The sequence below is a fragment of the Talpa europaea genome (assembly GCF_964194135.1).
Source record: "Talpa europaea genome assembly, chromosome: 12".
NCBI lineage: Eukaryota > Metazoa > Chordata > Mammalia > Eulipotyphla > Talpidae > Talpa > Talpa europaea.
The window spans coordinates 47,803,527-47,825,599 of NC_140079.1; the positions used below are offsets into that span (position 1 = coordinate 47,803,527).

At 49.8% G+C, this 22,073-nt stretch overlaps 1 protein-coding gene across 2 annotated transcripts; it reads left to right on the top strand.

The window, feature by feature from the left end:
- Positions 1-429: 429 nt before the first annotated feature.
- PGPEP1 (pyroglutamyl-peptidase I) lies at positions 430-17,596 on the top strand (the record flags this gene model as incomplete). 2 transcript variants are annotated; one of them, XM_084249327.1, is made up of 5 exons in its annotated part: positions 430-463; positions 2,512-2,564; positions 9,559-9,690; positions 13,734-13,966; positions 17,404-17,596. In XM_084249327.1, 5 exons carry the CDS (start codon positions 430-432, stop codon positions 17,594-17,596), a joined length of 645 nt encoding a protein of 214 aa, XP_084105453.1. The 2 variants fall into 2 exon arrangements, with proteins under 2 accessions (XP_084105453.1, XP_084105454.1); XM_084249328.1 differs by having other exon boundaries at positions 9,559-9,675.
- Positions 17,597-22,073: the final 4,477 nt, after the last annotated feature.

Consider the following 22,073-nt stretch of genomic DNA (forward strand, 5'->3'; position numbering starts at 1 on the left):
TCTCGGCCGGGATGCCAGGCAGCAGGCACACAGCAAGCGCCCACGGAACTCCTGCCGCATAAAAATGACCAGCTGGTCCCCAGAGCCTGGTCCAGAGAAGTCAAGCGACCACACCACACCCCACGCATCTCAGATGGGGAAACCGAGGCTGCGGGGGGGGCGGGCGCGGGCGCGCCAGCGCAGCAGCTGCGGGCGAGCGCGGATGGGGGCGGGGCGGGGCGGGGCGGGGCGGTTCGGGGGCGCGCACGCCGAGGGGCCGTTGGGGGCGGGGCGGGCTGGGGGCGTGTCCCGACGCGGGCGGGGGCGGGGGCGGGGGCGGGGCGGGCCGGGGCGGGGCCCCGGCGGGGGGCGCGGGCCGGGCGCGGCTGGCTGCGGCGGCAGATGCAGCAGCCGGGACTGCAGCGGGTCGGAAGCGCACCCGAGCCCGCCATGGAGCAGCCCAGGAAGGCGGTGGTCGTGACGGGTAGGAGCAAGGCGCGCCGGACGGCGGCGACAGCGGCCGGAGCCTGGGCTGGCTGACGACTCCGGCGGCTGGGGGCCGCGGGGGGGCATGGCGGCTCGGGCGGGGCAGGTGCCAGAAGTCGTCCCAGGTTTGGACGATGTCACCGCCCGCGGGAGCGCAGCTCGGTCGGCGCGACGTAGAAAGTGGAGAAGGGGGCCCACTGGGGTCCCAGTGTCAGGGGGCGGGGTAAGTTGGGGGTCTGGGAGTCCCGGCAAGTGCCTCTGGCGGAGCTAGCGGCTCCGGCGTCCCTCCTAACCCGGGGAGGACGGTGAGCCTCTGGGCACCTGCCCATGCAGTCCGCCTGACCGGCGGGCTCCACTGAAATCCGCCGCCCTGCCCCTCCCGGGGTCGAGCCTGTTCCCACCCCAGGCCCCAGGGGACAAAGGCCGATTTGCGGGCAGGAAGTGCCCCGGTGACAAATGAACCTCCTGCCAGCCTCTGCTCCCCAGCTCTGCGCGCAAGGGTAGCTGTTCTCCCGTGGCAGGGCAGGTGGAGGTCGGCGGACCTTGGGTGCCTGGCGAATCTCAGGGTTGTTCCAGGGACCATCTTGGTAAAAATGTTTTCTGCCGGCTGTTTGCTGGTCATCCCGGTTCCCCTTGTCACCAACTCTCTATTCCTTTTGGAGGAGACTTTGCCGCGGGGGGGGGGGCACGTGGGAGTCACCTGCAGCAGGGCCTCTGGTTGGAGGATCATTTTGATCAGCTGTCTGGAGAAGTCAGTGGGAAATTCGCTATGGTTCACAGAGGTGTTTTGTAGTGCCTGGAGGGTGGGGCTGATCCTGGAACTATCAATAAGGAGGAAGAAGCCAGGCACCAGCCTAACAGGTGTGTGTAATGTTGAGGGGAATGTCACCTCTCCCCTGCAGCCCTCCTGATTCTGGTGATTTCTCTCTCTCTTGCACTGACTATGCAGGCAGGTGCTAGATGGGTCATTTTCCTGACATGAACTCATTCCATCTTCATTATCTATATTTTGCAGAGGGGGAAAATGGGGCCCAGAGAGATCACCCTGTTTGTAAGTGACTGAACTGGGACTCAACCTGAGTCTGTGCATGAGGAAGTGGACAGATCTTGACCCTACAGAAGGGGAGGGGCTGCTTTCCTAGGGCACAGCACCCTTACTAGGGCCTTATCACCAGTTGGAACTCTCCACCCAGCTGGAGTGACCCAGGCTTCCAGGGCAGTCTCTCTTGGAGATGTTTATTTTGTAGGCAGTGTCACGGGGTGACTAGAAGAGGGAAGCTGTGGACTCTTGATGGGTCTCAGTTTGAAGCTCAGTTCTTCCATCTTCTCACCGTGTGTTGTCAGGCAGCTGACTGACCTCTGTGTGTCTCAGTCGTCCCTGCTCCTGTAAAATGCCTAAGAAACACCCTTGCTGGAAGAGGGCTACAGTGAGGCCAAATGTTGCAGTGCAGTCATTCTCAGCTTGGGTTGTAAATGGGGCCTAGAGTTGGTGTGAATGGATGGATGTTGGCAGGATGGTGCCTGGACAGCCTCGCCTGGGAGACACCCGCATGTGTCCATCCCTACGGGCCATTCCTCATTAGGTGAATGGTGGTGACTCATGGAGTGCCTATGTGACTTTGCATTTATAGAGTCCAGGGAAGAGGCCCTGCATAAAGACAGTGGTAAAATAATTATCACTTACGGGTCAAGAGTAGTAGAGAAAATGAAGGAACAAAGACTTTTCTGGGATAAAAGGAGACCACTGGTCACTTGCAGGAGGTCAGGTGGAGGTGAAGACAAGAAATGACCCACAGTTTCAATTAAGAGCAAAAAGTGGGTATGTGTATGTTTTGTGTGTGTGTGTCTGAAGGGCCACTGGATACACCCTAGAACTCGGGGCCGGGGTCCAATGTTCTTTCTGGTGGCAGCTGTTCCTTGAAGCTCCCTGCTCTGTTCCTGGGGGCGGGGGTAGGGGGTAGCAGCTGGTCTGGAGCAGACTTGGAAGGGCCACTGGATGGTAACATGCTGCTTATACTGTTTTGTTTTGTTTTGTTTTTTCCTCAGGGTTCGGGCCTTTTGGAGAACACACTGTGAATGCCAGCTGGATTGCAGTCCAGGTAACTCGGATCTGGAGGGTTGGAGTCAGACTGGGGGCTGGGCTCTGCCTGGAAATATTTAGCTCTAAAGAAAGGGAGGAATCTACAGAGAAAGTCTCCTGCAAAATATTTAAATGTGATGTGTACCTCCTCCCTGATAGCCACTGCTGTAGCTTGTATTTGTTGAGGGCTTCCAAGTGTTTTTTGCTGTCCAGTACTCTGAATTGTCCCAACTTGTACCCACTTTATAGATGAGGAAACTGAAGCCCCAGAAGAGTCAGCCCACCAGTCAGGCCGCCTTAGAAGTGCCCATGCCTCACCGGGTTTGGGGGAAGCAGGCAGGGATATAGGGGATGTGTTAACTTCATAGAGAGGGTATATTGATCCTCATTGTTGCCTCCCTACAGCTTGAGGGGTGGGGAAAGACTGCATATGGGGGGTTCTTTTCCACTATTCTGAGCAGGTTGTCAGCCTGCAAAACCTTCCAGTTTCTTTGTCAGATGGGGTATTTGGAGGGACAGACTGGGGAACAATGGACAGAGAAAAGAGGGAGACGTTTTCTCCTTATATAAATCAGATCTGCAGAGACCGGAGCCAAACTCGTGTTAATCTTAGCCCATTAGCTGCTTGATTTAAAGCATCCCCAGCTTTCCACCCCAGAGCTCTGAATTTGGAGAGAAATCCAAGTTGAAACCTCAATGTGTCAACCTCTTCTTCAAGCCTCTCATCTTTTTAATCATCCCTACTCTGAGACCTCAAAATCTTGGCCACTTTCTTCCTTTAAAAAAAAAAAAAAATCATCCCACTTTGTGAGCAGGACAGAGGGACAGAGTTCCCGGGATCCTGCAGATGGGAGCGTGTCCGAGGCCCTGCTTGTCCACTCCCTGGAGCCCCAGACAAAAAGGAAACAGCGTGTTTCTGAAGACGTGTGTGTCTGGCTTTGTGCGGGTTTCAGACAGGAGCCTTCACGGGACTGAGTGGACACAAAGCCATGTGTCTGAATTCCTGGGCCCCAGACACTATAATCTGCATCTAAATAGGAGAAAAATCAATTAAACAATCTTTGGAAATCCCTCAGATGGCGGAGGACGGATGGCGGACGATGGCAGCTTTTCAGCCTGCTGCCCAAGGGGAAAGACCCCTGGTATTTCAGTCACCCATCTTTGCAGACCTGGTTTCTGGAAGACTTTCCACTTCTATCCTCAAGTTTTTGAAACAAGAAGAGAGGATTTTCCATCCTTCCCCCACTAAAAAGAAGCCAAACTTCCCAGAGCTGGTAGTTTACCTTAAAAATGATAAAGGAGGTCCCATGTACCTCCCCCAGTGCAAGTGTTGTAAGTCCATGAAATTTGATCTGTGTGCACTGGATTGAGCTCTAGAACTTTCCAGGATGCTTCTTCGTACTTCTTCCTCGCAGAAGTCCCTTGTGTCACTTCCCAGCTTCTCCTTGCTGGAGATGTAAACTCTCTGCAGACTTCTCTGCCACACTTGGTGGCCTTGCTTGTTCTAAGACGTGGCATCGGTGGAGATGCCCAGGAGGCTGTGGTGCATGTGTCAGGTGCCCTCTGCACTTCGGCATCTGTGACAGCCTTGTATAGGTGTTCCGAGCTGCCTTTGGTACAGATTAAAACAAGCAGGCTTGCCCATTAAAAGAGTGCGGCTGTTGGATGATTGCAATCCATTCCTCAAGAGGATCTGCCGTGGAATGTGCTTGATACTGTCCAGAACCTGCACACTGCAGCTGACGGCTGTCACCCCAAACTGAAGAAGTTGAATATTAAGTGAATGTTACTTCCTGTCCCAGCTGAGTTTTCAGAAGCCCAGGTTGCCATCTGTAGAAGGAACCCGCCTGCTCTCTGAGAGAAGCGAACTTCCTCTTTGTCTCTCCCTTTCTCTCCATATCTTTGTTGCTGTCTCGTCTCCATCTCTTGTTCTCTTTCCATCTCTGTCACTGTCTCTCTTTCATCTCTCTTTCCTCTCTCTTTTTCTCTCTTGTCTGTCTCTCCTTTGTGTCTCTGTCTCTGTTTCTCTCTCTGTCTCTGTCTTTTCCCTCTGTTTCCATGTCTCTTTTTTTCTCTTTCTCTCTCTCCCCCTCCCCCTTTCTCCCTTCTGACCTTCCTTGTTGGTTTCCTGGGAAAATTTGTGTCCTAGTGAGGGAACAGTTTCCCAGCAGCCTTGCAGGAGATGTGGGAGTGTGGAGTTGGAGGGACATACCCCTTTGTTTGCCCCCCCATCGTGTTGCCCTCCAGCACCACTCCCAAGAGGGACTGTGTTTTATATTTCCGTGTCCTGTCTCCCCCACGTCTCAGGTGGGGGATGTGGGACACTTGCTGTGGGTGTCCCTTCCTAGGGGGCTCAGGTGGGTGTGAGGGCCAGTATCCCCTTGACTTGGGGCATTTGGAGCATTTCCTGCTCAAGCAGGGTAAGGAGGAGCTGGGTCACAGGTTTTGGTGACATCACGGGACAATTACTGCCACAGTGAGTCTAGACAGACCTGCTAAGGATATTACCAGGGAACAAAGGGGGTCTTTGTTGTGGGGTCAAGGGAATCGGTCAGACGCAGCTACACGACAGGGTCTTGTCAGGTAGACAGGGTGTAGACAATGTGCTGTCTGGGGCACCCGAACCCAATTCTTTTAGGAGGTGTGCTCAGTGACTGCACTCATTGCAAAGTATCATGGAACCTGGGGTGCGCTATCACCCCCCAGGAGAACCCCCTACTTTGTTGGAGCAGAGGCAAAGAATTGTACTTGATTATGGGCCTCACTTATTACTTGAGATGAATTTTCTAGCTGCTTCTCTCTTTTCCTTGTTAAAATTGGAGAAAATTTTGCATAAAATAATATGCAGCGCTTCAGCAGCCCATCACTTCAGTGGCAGGTATTAATGCCCATGTCTTACACTTTCATCAAGGTATAGAACACTTCAGAATATTCTGTGTGCCTCCCCACCCCCTATCCATTCTGCCCTGGAGGCAGCTGCTATGTTGGTATAGGTGGGGAGGTGCAATTGGTTCTTTTCATGACTTAGCCCTTCTTCCTTGGCATTTGGAGTTTTGAGGTTTGCCCCTAAGAAGAAAGCAGCTGAGACACTGATGGTCCTTCGTGAACAACACGTGGATACCTCTGGCCTTGGGGTGTGTATGAATCTTTGATGGTAGTTTTCTTAGTTTATATTTTTCTTTCCCCAGATAGGGTAGGGGTAGGTGGGGACAAGGAGTAAATGTTAGATCAAGAAGGTGGCTCACCTTGTGACTTCCTGGTGATGCCAGCTCTAAGATCTCCCGGCACTAGACAGCCATGTGGGCAGGTGGCCATTCCACTCCACCCAGCGGGACTGCATTTGAGTTGTTCAGGGTAGGCAAGGCTGCTTGGCACCTAGTGCCCATTCCTGGGGGTATAGGGATAGGGAGAATCCATGGGGTCTCCCCAGCCGGGCATCTAGCCTCCACATACATGGCATGACCAGCTGGTTACTAATCTAGTTAGTGACCTCCTCAGTCCCCTCCTGTGGGGGTGGTACTACCAAGTGACTTGCCTGGGCTTGTGGGGGAGCCAGTCTTATGGATAGCAGGCTCAATTTGGGGACAACTCCCCCCGTATAACAACTAAAGGTGATCCTTCCAATTTCTCACTCAGTCTGAAAGACAGACATTTATTTCCTTTCAGTTTATTTTCTGTCACCAAACAAGAGTTGCCAGAGTCACAGGAAAAAGATGGGAGCGGGGACAGTAAAATTTTAAGTAGCAGGAGATCAGAGGGGAAGAAAAAGTAGGGTTGTGGTTGCAAGGATTTAAAGATGGATACGATTATTTACCTTGGACTGAAATAAGGTCTTTGCTGGAGACTTCTCCCAGCCCTTGAATCTTTATCCCTATTCAGTTAACAAAGAAGTCAAGCAAAGAAGTCTTTTCATACCCTCATTCCCCAAATGTTAATATTATGATATTTACTCTTTCCTTATAGACAAATAAATATAATTTATCTAAATGAATATATAGATAAATAGATAAATACAATTTAAAAGTTTTTCTCAGTTTCTAAGTAATTTTTATTGTGACTATGTATGTGTGTATGTGTGTATGTATGTATATAATATAAAATTTACCATTTTACCCATGTTTTAGTGGCCAGTTCAGTGATGCATTCACACTGATGTGCAGCCATCACTACCCTCCATCTCAAGAATGTTCTTATCTTCCCAAACTGACATTCCGTCTTCACTAAATACTCCCACCCCTCCCCAGCCCCTGGCGCCCACCATCCTACTTTCTAATTTCATGCATTTGACTCCTCTAGAGACCTTATATGAGTGCAGACACACAGTATTTGTCCTTTGGTGACTGACTTATTTGAGACTAATGTTCTCAAGGATCATCCTTTTTGTAGCCTGTGTCAGAATTCCCTTCCTTTTTATGGCTGATGATTGTTCCCTGGTCTGGATGGCCCACGTATATTTATCCTTACATTAGTTGGTGTGTATATATAGGTTGCTTCCACTTTTTGGCTGCTGTAAGTCATTGCTGAGTGATGCATGAGCATAGGTGTATGTGTATCTATTCAAGATCCTACTTTCAGTTCTTTGGTGTATATACCTAATAATAGGATTGCTGGATCATAGGGTGAGCTTGTGTTTAATTTTTGAGGAATTTCCAGACTGTTTTTCACAGTGACTGTACCAGTTTACATTCCCACTGACAGCGTGTGTGTGGCTCCAGTTTCTCCATATTCTTGCCAACACATATTATTTTCTGTTGTTTGGATAATAGCCATCCTGGTGGGTGTGCAGTGGAATCTCGTTGTGGTTTTGCTTTGTATTTCCCTGGTGGCTAATCATGTTGAGCATTGTTTCATGTGCTTATGGGTCATTTGCATGTCTTCTTTGTAGGAGTATCTATTCCAGGCCTTTGCTTGGATTAAAATCGCTGCCTCATCTCTAAATCCTCAAATCCTTCCAAGAATGTCACTTCTCTTCCCCTTACACAGCCAGGAAATTAAGGCTTTGATGAAAAGTGAGCCCAAAGAAAATAAATATGAATGACCAAGGAAAAAGACTGTGAGAGAAGTGAAATGTTGGGTTTTTTTAAAGATTTATTTTTTATTTATACAATAGCTGGGGTACAGGCCAGAGGCATGGGAGGGTGAATGGATTCACCAGAGACAGAGTGGGGAGCAGAACAGGCAGACGGACGGAAAGCACTGCTGAGGGGAGCAGCGGGCGAGACAGGAGAGGTCTGCTGCGCCATGTGGGAATCTCCCTGGCTGGCCGGGAATCGAACCTGTGCTGCAGAGGCCACGGACAGCTTCACAGCGCTGTGCTCAACCCGCTGCGCCACCAGGGAGGCCTGAGAAGTGAAATGTTTGATCAAGTTTTCTCTTGAGTATGTTTTAAAATTGTTATTACACAACAATACAACTCCCCATCCCCAACCACCTGCCCAAAAGTTCTGTGGCTGATATGGGTGCCACTATTGGGGAGCAGGTTGGCCATGAGCTTTCTCAAGAAGCCATACCTAATCCCACACATCATTGACTTGGCTAAAGGGATGGGGTCCCAGTTTCCATGTTGGAGTTTGAGATACTACCTCTCCTCCCCACATCTTTCCTGCCTACCCCCCAGGTGTCCTTGTGTTCATAACTTTGATGTACCCTCTTTGGGGAGCAACTTGGAATTATCCATCTTTGACAAAGGACTCTGCCTCTCCAGAACAGCTTTGGTGGAACCGGTGCAGAACTGGGACAACATGCACAACAAAGTCCAGGCCAAGGATCAAGAAATCCCGAAGCTGCTGCAGGAGATGCAAGAACTTACCTAGGGTGAATTAAGCAAGACCAGACATGAGAATGCTTCTCCTAGGACTCACCCATAGAATTCGATGATGCCCAAGAGTAGTGGACTTTTCAACCTAGCACATGAGAGCTGAGAATAAGAAACAGGACTGTCAATAATAATTATTTGGAGTATTCATTTTACTCTGAAGAATGCTTAGTTTTTCATATGGAGGTGAAACTTTCCTCACCAAACATCTCTGGGTGTCAGGGCTGGTGGGATGATTTTTCTTCCAGCAAATATGATTCTAGACTCACTACACTGTACCTTGGGCTGGCTGGGGGAAAGAGGCCAGCTGGCGCCTCTCCCTGGGAGGAACTAACAGGCGATCCATGGCAGACCATGTTCAGAATCCCAGGAAAGCATTGGTGTTGTCCCAGAGAAGTATGCACACCGTGGTCAACTGCCTGATTTTGTAAATAACTCATGACCTTCTAAAACCCTGTCCCCCACCACCCTATGTGGTTAGAAGCTCTGTACAGAGTTGGGTCCATCTGTAAATGCATAGTGAGACCCTGCCATGCACCACAACTAATTCTTACCAGGTCTAACCAAGGGGCAAATGTAGTAACATGACAAAAGCAAGAGTGGTTTGGTAGCCAGCGTTATTTGAGTACTTATAATGTGCCCGGCATTGCTTGGAGCTCAAGTGTGAATTAGTTCATTGAATTCTTATAACTACCTTGTGAAATACAATCGGGCATCAATGAAGGAAGGGAACACCTGAGAAATGCCTTGGTAGGTGATTTCATCATTGTGTGAATGTCAGCGTGTGATCACACACTAAATGATACAGCCCACTGCACTCCTGGGCTAGACGGTCCTGCTCCATCGTATGTGGTCTGTTGTTGATGGGAACGTTAAGCGATGCGTGACTGTAGCATCCCTCTTTTACAAATGGGGAAAATGAAGCTCAAAGAGGTTAAGTGGCCTGTCCAAGGTCACAGAGGCAGGGTTCATTCCCAGGAGCCTAGTTCTAGTGGCCACAAAGTCCTGCCTCTGCCCAGAAATGCACAGTTCACACGAGTAGGTGAAGAGGCTGAGGACAGGCCTTTGAAACAGAGCAGCACTCACACCTCCATTGTGCTTAGTGAGCCAGGAACCCCCACTTTCTGGGGTAAGTCAATTTCCCCTCTTAAAGCAGTTATCCCTGCACCCTACCTAAAGCCTCTCTTCTCTCTTCCAGGAGCTGGAGAAGCTGGGGCTTGGTGACAGCGTGGACCTGCATGTATACGAGATTCCAGTGGAGTACAAGACTGTCCAGAGGCTCATCCCCGCCCTGTGGGAGAAGCACAGCCCACAGGTGAGTGGAGCAAAGGCACATGCTTCCTTGTTGGGATGTGCAGGTGGGCGCCCCACACATGTGACTTTTTTCCTACTCCTGTGCCATGGCCTTTTCCCCCAAAGGGCCACATTTTCCCGATTGCCTTTGTAGGTGAAGGAGGAAAGCAAATGTCTGGGACTTCACAGAGCCTGGCTCTGTCGCACTGGAATTCTGTATTAGTGACGGCATGTTTGGGCATAAGTGATAATCAGAACATGCCCTGGCCCTCCCTGGTGGTGCAGATGGGTGAGCACCGCACTGTGAAGCTGTTCGCAGCCTCTGCAGTGCAGGTTCGATCCCAACCAGCCTGCGAGGATCCCACATGGCGAGACAGACCTCTCCTGTGTCGCCCGCTGCTCCCCTCAGCAATGTATTTCTTCAGTCTGCCTGTTCTGTTCCCCGTTCTGTCTCCAGTGAATCCTTTCACCCTCCCACGCATCTGGCCTGTACCCCGGTTCTTTAAAAAAAAAAATGCCCTGGTCAGCTTAGGCACAAATGTTGGCGCTCCAGGTGTAGCTTGATCCACTGGATCACGTGGTGTTATCGCCATCATTTCTTGACTTCTCAGCTTTGCTTTGCAGTCAGCTTTTGCTTTGACTGCTGGTTCATATCTTTGCAGTCTAGCCAACTCAGCAGAGAGCACTTGTCCTGCTAATAGTTCCCTAGAGTCTTTGACTGATTGTTTTTTTATTTTTAATTTATTTGTGCATACAAGAGCTGGGGCATAGGCCAGAGGTGCGGGGTGGTGAGAGGATTCACCAGAGACAGAGTGGGGAGCAGAACAAGCAGATCTACTGACATTCACTGCTGAGGAGAGCAGCGGGTGAGACAGGAAAGGTCTGTTGCACCATGTGGGTTAACTCCCTGACCAGGGATCGAACTCATGCTACAGTGGCTACGGATAGCTTCATAATGCTGAGACTTAACCCTTTGTGCCACCAGGGGAGGCCCCTGTGACTGGTTCTTACTGGCCAGTTTGGGTCACATAGCAATCTCTGGGCCAGTCGTTGTGGGTTATGGGGAGAAGGAATGTTCTGACTTGCCAGGCCTGAATTACATGCCCACTCTGGTAGCCAGAGGGAATGAAAAAGGGGAGTGTGCGTGTGTGTTGGGGTTGGAGGGTCCTGCAAAGGGAAAGTGGATGTAGCAAGGACTGTGGCATTACCAGATGTGGTAGAACAGAGGCCATAGAGCAGGAACCACAAACTCCTGTGGTTCAGCCGAGATGCCTGGGAACTTACCTGCACTGGTGCCTCTCATAGGTGAGGTCCCGGTCCACTGTAGGACTCCATCCACCCCTACCCTAGCCTGCTAGTTTGTATTCTTTTTTTTCTTTTTTTTTTTTTTTGGCATAAAGAACTTGGGTGTAGGCCAGAGGTGTGGGTGGTGGTGATGGTGGTGGTAAGAGGATTCACCAGAGACACAGTGGGGAGCAGAGGAGATATAGCTACTGAAATACACTGCTGAGGGGAGCAGCAGGCAAGACAGGAGAGGTCTGCTGGGCCATATATGGGTCAGTTCCCTGGTCGGGGATTGAATTTAGCTTGTAATGGTGATAGCACTGACTTAACCCCTATGCCACCAGCAGGCCCGGTTTGTATTCTTTAGGGCTAATCAAGAATCTTCCTTTAGTAAGCCCTCCTGTTGCATCTCAAGAGGAATGTGCCACTTTTTAGAGGGAACCTGGACATTTAGTGAGGAGGAACTAAAGCCTCTATGAATGGACTTTTCTGCTTTGCCTATTCTAGTTAAAAAATAAAAACCTAATACATGAGTATGCTTTAAAGTTTTCCACACTCTATACAAAGGGACAAAGAAAAGGATTATGGAGTCAGGCTATTACCAATGAGTTGTGAGTTCTCAGGCAAACCCCTTGGATCCCCATGCCAACTGTAGGGTGTTGAACAGCATTCCTGCTAGGTGCTAAAGATGCTGTGCCCCCAGTGTTGCTGCCCTGTAGACACTCCAGACATGGCTGAACATCCCTGGGGGCAGAGCCGCTCCCAGTTAGTAGTGGTTAACAGGTGCTGTGGTTGTTGTGATTGTACCACTCACAGTCTTCAGACAGGTGTTTCTGCACTGCATGTATGCATGTACGTGTGCATGTGTTCTGTCTTTTTTTTTTAAGATTATTTATGCATACAAGAACTGGGGTACATGCCAGAGATATGGGGTGTGAGAGGATTCACCAGAGACAGAGTGGGAAATAGAGCAGGCAGATGTACTGAAATACCCTGCTGAGGGAAGCAGCAGGTGAGACGGCAGAGGTCTCCTGCTCCATGTGGGTTGCTCCCTGGCTGGCTGGGGATTGAACTCGTGCTGCAGAGGCTGCAGATAGCTTCATAGTGCTGAGACTTAACCCCTTGCACCACCAGGGAGGCCCATACATGCGTTCTGTTTAAGCAGCATGCGATGAGGAGTGGTTTTCCATGGCCGCCATAAAAAGTGACCACAAACTGGGTATCTCAGAATAGCAAGAGTTCATCTCTTCACACTTCTGGAGCCCAGAAGTCCAAAATCAGGGTGTGGCAAGGCTGAGCTTCCTCAGGAAGCTCTAGGGGAATATTCTTCCTGCCTCTTCTAGCTTCTGGGGGCTCCAGGTGCCTTTGACTTACGACTGCTTCACCCCAACGCAGCCTCTGTCTTCACATGGCTTCTCCTCTTCTACCTCTAGTCAGGGTAGAATAACTTTCAGTTATAATTGACTTACAAAAAAAATTGTGATTGGATTCTCAGCCTACCTGGATAATTCCAGAATCATCTTATCTCACAGTTCTTTGCTGAATTACATCTGCAAAGACCCTTTTCCCCAATAAAGTCTTTTTTTTTTTTTTTTTTTTTTTTTTAAATAGAGGCATGTTTTTTTTTTTTATTTATTTATTTGTTTGTTTGTTTGTCTATACATGCACTGGGTACAGTCAGAAGCGCGGGAGGGTGAGAGAATTCACCAGAGCCCAATAAAGTCTTAATCACAGTTTCCAGGTGTTCAGACGGGGACATTTCTTTTCTTGGTGGTGGGAGAGGTCACCACCTGACCATTCTTCTACAGCTTCTGTTCGGTTTTCACATTCATGGGTATTGAGTGTTTGAATACCCATGATAAGACAGTGCAGGCATTAGGCATCCAGTAGTGAATACAGTGGTCAGCCAGCTCGTAACTCGGGGAGTTAGGTTCTGGGGCAATGGCCCACGACTCATTCTCATGCCAGCAACTCAGGACAGCTCAAATAATTTATTTTCTTTTATTTTTTAAGATTTATTTATTTATGCATACAAGAGCTGGGGTATAGGCCAGAGATGTGGGGGTTGACAGGATTCACCAGAGACAGAGCGGGGAACAGAACAGGCAGACAGACCGAATACACTGCTGAGGGGAGCAGCAGGTGAGGCAGGAGAGGTCTGCTGCACCATGTGTGTTTCTCCCTGGCCAGCTGGGAATTGAACCCACGTTGCAGAGGCTACAGACAGCTTCATAGTGCGGTGCTCAACCTGATGCACCACTGGAGAGGCCCCTGCAATGAATATTTTTAAAAGATTTATTTTATTTATTTATGTGTTTGTTTGTTTGTTTGTTTGTTTATGCATACAAGAGCTGGGGTGTAGGCCTGAGGTGTGTGGGGTTTGAGAAGATTCACCAGAGACAGAGTGGAGAGCAGAACAGGTAGATCTACTGAAATACACTGCTGAGGGGAGCAGCAGGGGAGACAGGAGAGGTCTGGTGAGCCATGTGAGTCAGCTCCCTAGCTGGGGATCTAACTCGAACTTGTGCTGCAGTGGCTGCTGCAGATAGCTTCATAGTGCCAAGACTTAACCCCTTGTGCCACTAGGGAGGCCCCGCAATGAATATTTTTGCTTGTTTCATAGCTTTACATACTTTCTGCAAGAGTGACTATAGGATGTATTCCAGCAGCAGGAGGTCAGAAAAACAGCAAAACTGCAGGTAGAGCAGCCCAGGAAGCATGATGCCCCTTTTTTGGCCTGAGGGAATCCCCAGACCCATGGTCATACCTTGTTAAGCCCTGCCTGTCTGTCTGCAGCTGGTGGTACATGTGGGGGTGTCCGGTATGGCAACCACAGTCACACTGGAGAAGTGTGGGCACAACAAGGGCTACAAGGGGCTGGACAACTGCCGCTTCTGCCCTGGCTCACAGTGCTGTGTGGAGGATGGGCCTGAGAGCATCGACTCCATCATTGACATGGATGCTGTTTGCAAGAGGGTCACTACGCTGGGCTTGGATGTGTCGGTGACCATCTCACAAGATGCTGGCAGGTAAGGCACCATGGACCCCATGGGGTAGGTGTGAATAGGGGTTCCCTCCTCCATGGGAATAGGCTGGCATTGAACCGCCCAAGTGTGTTGACTTGGTCTTGCTGGGCCGAGTCCTCACTGTGCATGAGGGTCAGAGGTGAGTGTGTAGATACACTTCTGGGGCTCATTATGTGTAGATCTGCCCACTTCTGCCCCTCTAGGCCACTGGCATCTCTCTCCTGGACACTACCCTGGTCACCTCCCTGGTGTTCTTCCTGTCACTGCTGTCCCAATCTACATTATTCTTCTCCTTCCAGTAGCCAGTTTCCGTATTAGTTTACCAGGGCTGCTATAACAAAGCTCACAAGTTCAGTAGCTTAGAATAACAGAAATTTATTCTCTACCAGTTCTGGAGGTTAGAAGTCCAAATCAAGGTGTGGGCAGGGGAGGCTCCTTTAGGAGGATTGGAGGGCTAGTTAGTTCTCAGCTTCTCTCCCTGCTTCTGGTGGCTGCTGGTGACCCTCAGGGTTCACAGTCTTACAGATGCATCACCCCAATCGCTGCCTCTATCTCCATATGACCTTCTTCTCTGTGTGCCTTCACATGGCCTTCTTATAATGATGCCAATCTTGGACTCCCTACTCCAGTATGGCTGCATCTTAGTGACAGGCGTGCCTTGTTCTACTGTGCTTTGCTTCATTGTATTGTGCAAAAACTATGTTTTTTCACAGATTGAAGGTTTATGGCAGCCCTGCGTTTATCAAGTCTGTGGGTGCCATTTTTCAACAGCGTATGCTGCACTCACTTCATGTCTCTGTGACAATTCAGGCATGTACACTGGTTTATAGATATAATGCTATGGCACACTTAATAGACTACAGTGCAGTATAAACATAACTTTTTATGCACTGGGAAATCCAAAAATTAGTGTGACTTACTTGACTGCCATATTAGTTTTACTGAGGTGGTCTGGAACCAAACCTGCAATATTTTTGAGTTGTGCCTATAATTACCTCTGCAAAAACTCTATAATCCAACTGATGCTACATTTGGAGGTCTGGGTGAATAGGACTTTGGGAAGAAACTGCTCAGCTTACTGTGAGGCTGCTTATAAATTTAAGTCAGTTGATGTCCTTTCTGAATCCCTCCTATAGTTCTACTGCTTCCAGAATAAAATCCCAGCCTTTCCCCACCACTCACAGGTTCTGAGGGCCTGATGCTTGACCCCGTCCACTTTCACCTGCCTCCACTATCCCCAGACCCACAAACTGCTCCCCTCTGGTTCCACAAACACACCACAAACACACCAACTCCAGCCTCTGGGACTTTGCACAACGCTTCAGCCTCTTCCCCAGATAACACCACTCTAAGATCTTAGCTCCAACATGTTGATTCCTTGGGGAGGCTTCCCCAGCCTCTCAGATCAATCAAATTACATCTTTATAGTCCCTGGTGTCTTCATTTCCAACACTTTGGACACTTTTATAGCTTAAAGGTGGCAGGTGTCAGGTGGCAAGTTCAGATGACCGAATGACGAGTGACTGAATTTACTATTGTTCTCTTACTGGAATATATTCTCATATGATCCCATTGTGGAAAAGTTCTCTTTCTCTCCCTCCTTGCCCCCAGCAATCCCTTCGATAAATCAGAAACTTACATTGTGGGCCCTCTTACTGCCTCCCACATTTGCATTCATACAGTCATATACCACTTAACTATGTTCTGGTCAGTGAGGGACCGCATAGACGCTGGTGGTCTGCTACAAGAGGCTGTACCATACAGTCTGGGTGTGTAGTAGGCTGCACCGTCTAGGTTTGTGTAACTACACTCAAGATGTTCATACAACAACAAAATGACCTAATGACATGTTTCTCAGAACATGTCCCCATTGTTAGGCAGAATGACTGTACATGGAACACTTGACTGCAGGCTTTGGACTTTGCCCTGTTTCGATCCGCCTTTACCTGGATAGGGTTACGGAGTGTGTGTTTTCCTGAGAGTTCCCTTCCCCAGTTTCACTTGTGGGCATCCAACATGGGTCTTGGGGAATCCTGTTTTCCCCTAGATCTGCTCATACGGTGCAGGTTGCATAGTGGTTGTGCGGATAAGTTCGTGCTCAGCTACTCAGCTGTTAGCGAATCTGTGTCTGAATCTGTCTGGGCTGCCTCGGTAGTTTATGAACAACAGAAATTTATTGCTCACATTAGGTGATTTTGTTGTCGTGCGAACATCTTAAGAGTGTAGTTACACAAACCTAGACGGTGCAGCCTACTACACACCCAGACTGTATGGTACAGCCTCTGCAGCAGACCGCCAGCGTCTGTGTGGTCCCTGGAGTCTGGGAAGTCTAAGCCACAGGCGTGAGCATGGTCCTGTCCTCCTGACGGTCTCCTGGCTGCAGACGGCTGGCCCCTCGCTGCGTTCTCGCTTGGCTGGAGGGCCAGGGAGCTCTGCTGTATCCCTTTTCTATGGATACTGATATCATTCACAGGGGTTCATTCCTCAAAGCCCCACCTCCTAATACTCTCTCTCTGGGACATGGGACTTCAACAAAGGAATTTGAGGGGCACACAAACATTCAGACCCTAGCAAGTCATTCCTTGTTTTTCTGCTTTTATACTCATCCCTGCCATGAATGCCTTGTTCTTACTCTCCTGTGCCCTCAGGCAAACAGTTCCTGAAAGTAGATCATTAAAACTAGAAATATCACAACATAAAATCTATACATTTGTAACTTTACTAGCCTGCGTCATCACTTTTCCTGGGATAGGAGGGGGGGCAATTTACACACCTCACACTCCTGCATGTGTGAGTATACTCACATTTCTAACACTCCTATACTACACACTTCTTTTTTTTTTTTTTTTAAAGATTTATTTATTTATACAAGCACTGGGTACAGTCAGAAGCGCGGGAGGGTGAGAGAATTCACCAGAGCCAGAGCGGGGAGCAGAACAGGCAGAAGGACCGAAGCACACTGCTGAGGGGAGCAGCGGGCGGCAGGAGAGGTTTGCGCGCCATGTGGGACCCTTGCCCAGTGGCTGGGGATTGAACCAGTGCTGCAGAGGCTGCGGGCAGCTTCGCAACCCAGTGCTCAACCGCTGCACCACCGGGGAGGCCCCTCACTCCTACACTTCTAACTCCAGCACTTGGAGTTAGAAGGTTGTTTCAATTTTGCAAATCCAGGGAGGGAGGAGAAGCTATTTCTCTCAGATTTCTGGTGAGGTTGGGGTTGGTGTTTTTTGTTGTTTTTTTCTTTCTTTCTTTTTTTTTTTTTCATTTTAAAAGGACAGGTTAATTAGGAAAAGGAGAAAGAAAAAGGCACCTGCAGTCAGGCAGGCAGGAGAGCTGTGTGGGGTCGGTCTTTCGGCGCATTGGACAGCGGTTGTCTGGTTAGTCTGGGCACTGACTCTCATTCCATTTTGGTCTCCCTCCCACCCCCACACCCTGTGGCTTAGGTACCTGTGTGACTTCACCTACTACACTTCCCTGTACCAGAGTCATGGCCGCTCAGCCTTTGTCCATGTGCCACCGCTGGGCAAGCCCTACAACGCAGACCAGCTGGGCCGGGCACTGCAGGCCATCATCGAGGAGATGCTGGATTTGCTGGAGCAGTCAGAAGGCAAAATCAACTGTCATCACAAACACTGAAGGCCTGTCAGGCCTGCCAAGACACTGTCCACCCAGGGACCCCAGAAGGGATATCCACCTGCCCTCTGGGACCTGGCCGGGAAGCTAAGACCGTCGACAGAGGAGCTGATGTGGATCAGATATTCTTTGTTCTCTCTTTTTCTCTGAAAAAGCACTGGTCAGCGTGAAGGAGGCCACCGAAGAGGTTTTTCCTCAATTTCCCTTTGTATCTGGGGACACAGCCATGACAGCATCAGCCACAGGGCCCTGTTTCTGCAGAGAACCCTCGTCAGGTGGCTCTCTGCTGGGCCACCCCACGGCTGGGCCGCTTGCTCATGCGCTTTTCTAGATCTTAGCTGAGGGGTCCCGGAGTTCCCCCAGTTCCTGACTGGTTTTACCCAAGCCAAAAAGCCTCACAGAGTCCTTGCCCTGATCTGTCTCCTAACCAGCCTGAAAGCCCCAGAAAGGAATGCCTTGGGATATGGCGCGGGTTGTTTTTTCTTGTTCTCTTTTTTAAAAACTTTGCCCAAATTACTCTGTTTGGGCACAGAGTAATTTATATTCTCTTTGGTTAAAATGTGGGCTTTAGCCAGCCGCAAAAGTGTCTTTTCCTTTTCCTGGGGTGTGGCCCCTTTTGCCTTCTGCCCTGAGAGCTGGGCCTGTATCTTTGGAACTGAAGGAATATCCCCTTGCTCAGAGGGAGGCAGAGTCCACGACCAGGCTAGAGGTGGGGGCAGGACAACTGCAGGGGCAGGGTGTCACGTGCAGCCCCAGAGCACTTGGCTGGCTACCCCTTTCAACAACCTAGCAGAGCTGGGAGTTAAACCCACTGGGGCCTCCAAAGGAGGTAGAGGGGGAGGGTCACTTTGACATGCACAAGACTGTTTTCTTAATATGTAAAAATCTGTAGCAGCTGCAAACCTACCCAACATCTGGCCCGGATTTCCTCAGTCTCTGCCAGGGTCCCAATTCTTACTCTCCTTAAGGGGAGCCCCACACAGGACTTGGGAGCCAAAGTTTGCTGAGGTCTGTGTGTGCCAGCGTGTTTGAGCAGCAGGGCAGCTGGTCAGCCAGTGGGCTTTTGTGTGGATGGTTTTTGGACACTTGCCCAGGACTCAGGAGTAAATTGCTGTCTCACTCCCTGGGGACTTTGAACTTACAGCACAGGACAGGATGACATCCCCCGGAAGGACTGACTTCAACTGGACCTTGACACTCATAGAGAGGGAGTGTGGCCCAGTAACCACAAAGCCAAGTGAAAAAAACCCATTTTGGAAGTATTTTTCTATTTTTTTGGAGAACACATGGTCTTATCGTTCCCCTACGTGTGAAATGTGCTAGAGTCTGGCACTGTGTGGGTTCACATTGGTGCTTCCTGGGGCTTAGTTCTTTTCAAAACAGATTTATGTTTTGTTTTCTTAAGCATTTACCGTCTTTCCCTTGTGTGCTGATGACCAAGGTGGTTCCCACCTCTGCTGAGCTGTGTCATTTGGGAACTGGCTTGAAGGTTTCTGTTCAGTGCATTTTCTGGCTTTCCCTGGAGAGGGAAAGTGAGGAGTGAAATGGCCAGTGGGTTGGAGTGGTCTGGACTCTGCTTTCAGCTTCTTGCTAGCACCCCTCCTACCAGAAATGCCCCCTTCGAGTCCTTCATGCAAGCTTGCCTTCTGAGGACCTGGGGTGTGGATGTCACTCCACCCTCCCAGCGTCTGTAAGCAGAAGTGGTGATTCTTTTGACAGTGAAGAGCTAAAGCCTGAGGCCCCCCTCAGGTCTTACACAGAACAGCATCAAGCTCTCCCTAGCCCTGCTCCCCAAGCTCTGATCCCCAGTGCTTGCAGAAGGAAACAGGTCTGAGCAAGATGGAGAGGGGGGGAGCACTGAGCACTTACCAGAATCCAGATGCCTTCCCCAAAGTCCACGTTTTCATCTTCCCTTGTCTTCCTTTTGCCTCTCTGTTTAAAGCAACATTTTTTTTTTTTTGGTTCGTTTTTGTTTTTTAGCAACTTAGAGATATAACTTATTGTCCAATCATCATTAAATGTATGTGTCATTTTTGTGTTCCTGCTACAGTTTCTGATTTCCTCATCCATCAAGTCAGAGTCCAGTCATCCTGGATGAAGAGCATTTAGCTCATTTTGATTTCATCAGGCAATCATTAAACATTTCACTCGCTCCTTGCCAGCTTTTCCATTTCCCTGTTTTACTTTATTTTATTTTATTTACTTATTTTTTTTTTTTTTTGCTTTTTCTTTTGGTTGAGCTCATCCACTCAATGGTGTGTCTGTCTGCATGTATTGGGGCTCAGCCTAAGATGTCCTGAGTGAGAAGGGAAGGCTGAGTTCCATTCCCCTTCCCCAGTCATTTTCAGTGTCAGACTAAGGGGCACCACAGGCCCGAGCCGCTGTTCTTGTGCGTGGGCGGGGCTGGGCAGGTGTGGACAGCTGTGCTGAGGAGGTGGAGACAGCAAGTGTTCAGTGGAAGGACGACATCTGAAGGATGTCGTGGGAGGTTGGTGGGGGGAAGGTGAGAAGCAATGAGGGGTGTGGGGTAGGTTTTGATAGGAAAATTGAGAGGGTCTCTCCCTTTGGTGAACCCCCGAGGGGAGCTGAGGAGGGGATGGGAGGGGGACAGAGACAGTGATCTGGTGATGGCATCACTAACGTGCCAGACTCTGAGCCTTACACAGCTACTCTTATCTCAGTCCCCTGGCCTCCCCTCCCCACTTAAAAGAAGGTCAGTGGTTTGTGCTTGAGTATGTAGCTTGCAAGATAAATAAGATGGAGTGGATAGAAAGAAAGGTGGGACTCGAGGTAGCGGACTGGGTTTGGTGCTGTCTCGCCTACTTGGTGCTATCAGTAGTGGGAACAGCCGAGGACCCCTGGCTGCTGGCATAGACGGGGTGGGGATAGAAATCATGGCTTCCCAGTTGGCATCAGGTCTGGATTTTGGGAAATGGAGTTGGCTTTCTGCCTGTCAGCTATGTTTCTGGGGTCTCCCAACATCTGAGGTGTCTGTCTTATTCTAAATCTCTTTCTAGGAAGGACCCCTTCTTGCTGAAGATGATGGTAGATTCTGTCCCCCATTGGAGAAATGTCCAATTGCAATAGTTTTAGCTCAAAGAGAATCCTTGCCTGCTCCCCCTTTGCTACCATGGAAACTTCTGGAATAGAAAGGGCCTGCTCAGAGGAATGGCTGGAAAAGTAGATTTGAGATGCCTTTTTATTATCTTAGAAGTTTCTGCCAGGAAGCCAGCCAGCTGGCGTGTGTGTGCGCGCTCATGCGCGCATGTTGTGTGTGTGTGTATATACATGGGTATGCCTGTACCCCCCAGGGGTGACTGTGGCAGAGGAGGAGCGCTTTCATGGAAATCCATCCACCACACCAGCCTCTTTTTTGCTGCCACTGTCTAGACTGTTGACCTTTGACCTCTCCGCCCCTCTGAGTGTCTGAACCCAGAAGTCCCTTCCGGGATAGTGGGACAAAGCCCCATTCTTCTCCATGGCCTCAACCTCGCCTCAAAGACCCAAGTCTGCAGCCTGCATGGGGCACTGGTGGCAGCCATACGGGCAGGGGCAGGCTGCCTTACTGCCAGGTCACCAATCCCACAGCCTCCACAAACTTAGGGATGCTGAAAAGGGCTTTGTTTTTATAACCCAGATTAAATTTCCTTTCTCTAGAACAAGTGCCTAAGGGCCAGGCAGCCCAGCTAGGAGGGAAAGCATCTCTATTTGTGCTTTGAGGAAACACAGAAAGGTCATGATCCTCCTTTAAACCCACAGCAGAACAGCTATTTGGGGGGTGGGAGGCATTTGCCGAGATCCACATTTTCAGAGATAATTATTGAATTACCTTTGGATGCTGAACATACCTGTTGAGAGACCTGTCCTCTGGTTCAGTTGTCACAGCTGAGTGTCAAGGGCTCCCAGACTTCTGGGAGACATGGCCCAACCCCAAACCTCTCCCCCAACCCAACATATCCATGTGTTCTCTCTCTCTGCACCCAAGCCTTGTGCAGAGACCCCCAGAAGTGCCTGCCTTTCCCACATGCATGGGGCACAAAAGGAGACAGGACAGAAAGCAAAACTACTGAAGTCTTGGAGGTGGCCCTGGTTCCTGGCCCTCAGGCCAGAGTCATCCAAGCCCTTCCCAGGGGTGGGGCCTGCATGGACTGCACTTGTATCTTCCAGGAAATCCCAGACAGCTGGTTTGGAATCCAGCTCTTGGATACCATGACCACTGGTGTCTGGGCCTTGGCTGGATGCCATGCAGAGCCCATTTGGATCTCTGGAAGTAAAATTGACTTCCAGCCTGCCCGGGGGTTACCTGATATTTCTGGGACACCCAAAATATCTCAGGCTCCTGTCTTGTCCTAAATCTCTCTCTAGGAGAATTCCCTTCCTGCTGAAGGTGATCATGTTCTCTGTCCCCAAAAGGGGGGGGGGGGGGTCTAGCCCCTCTGGCCTAGGGGTGGCTTCCTTCCCCCAGAGTTCCTTTGAGTGC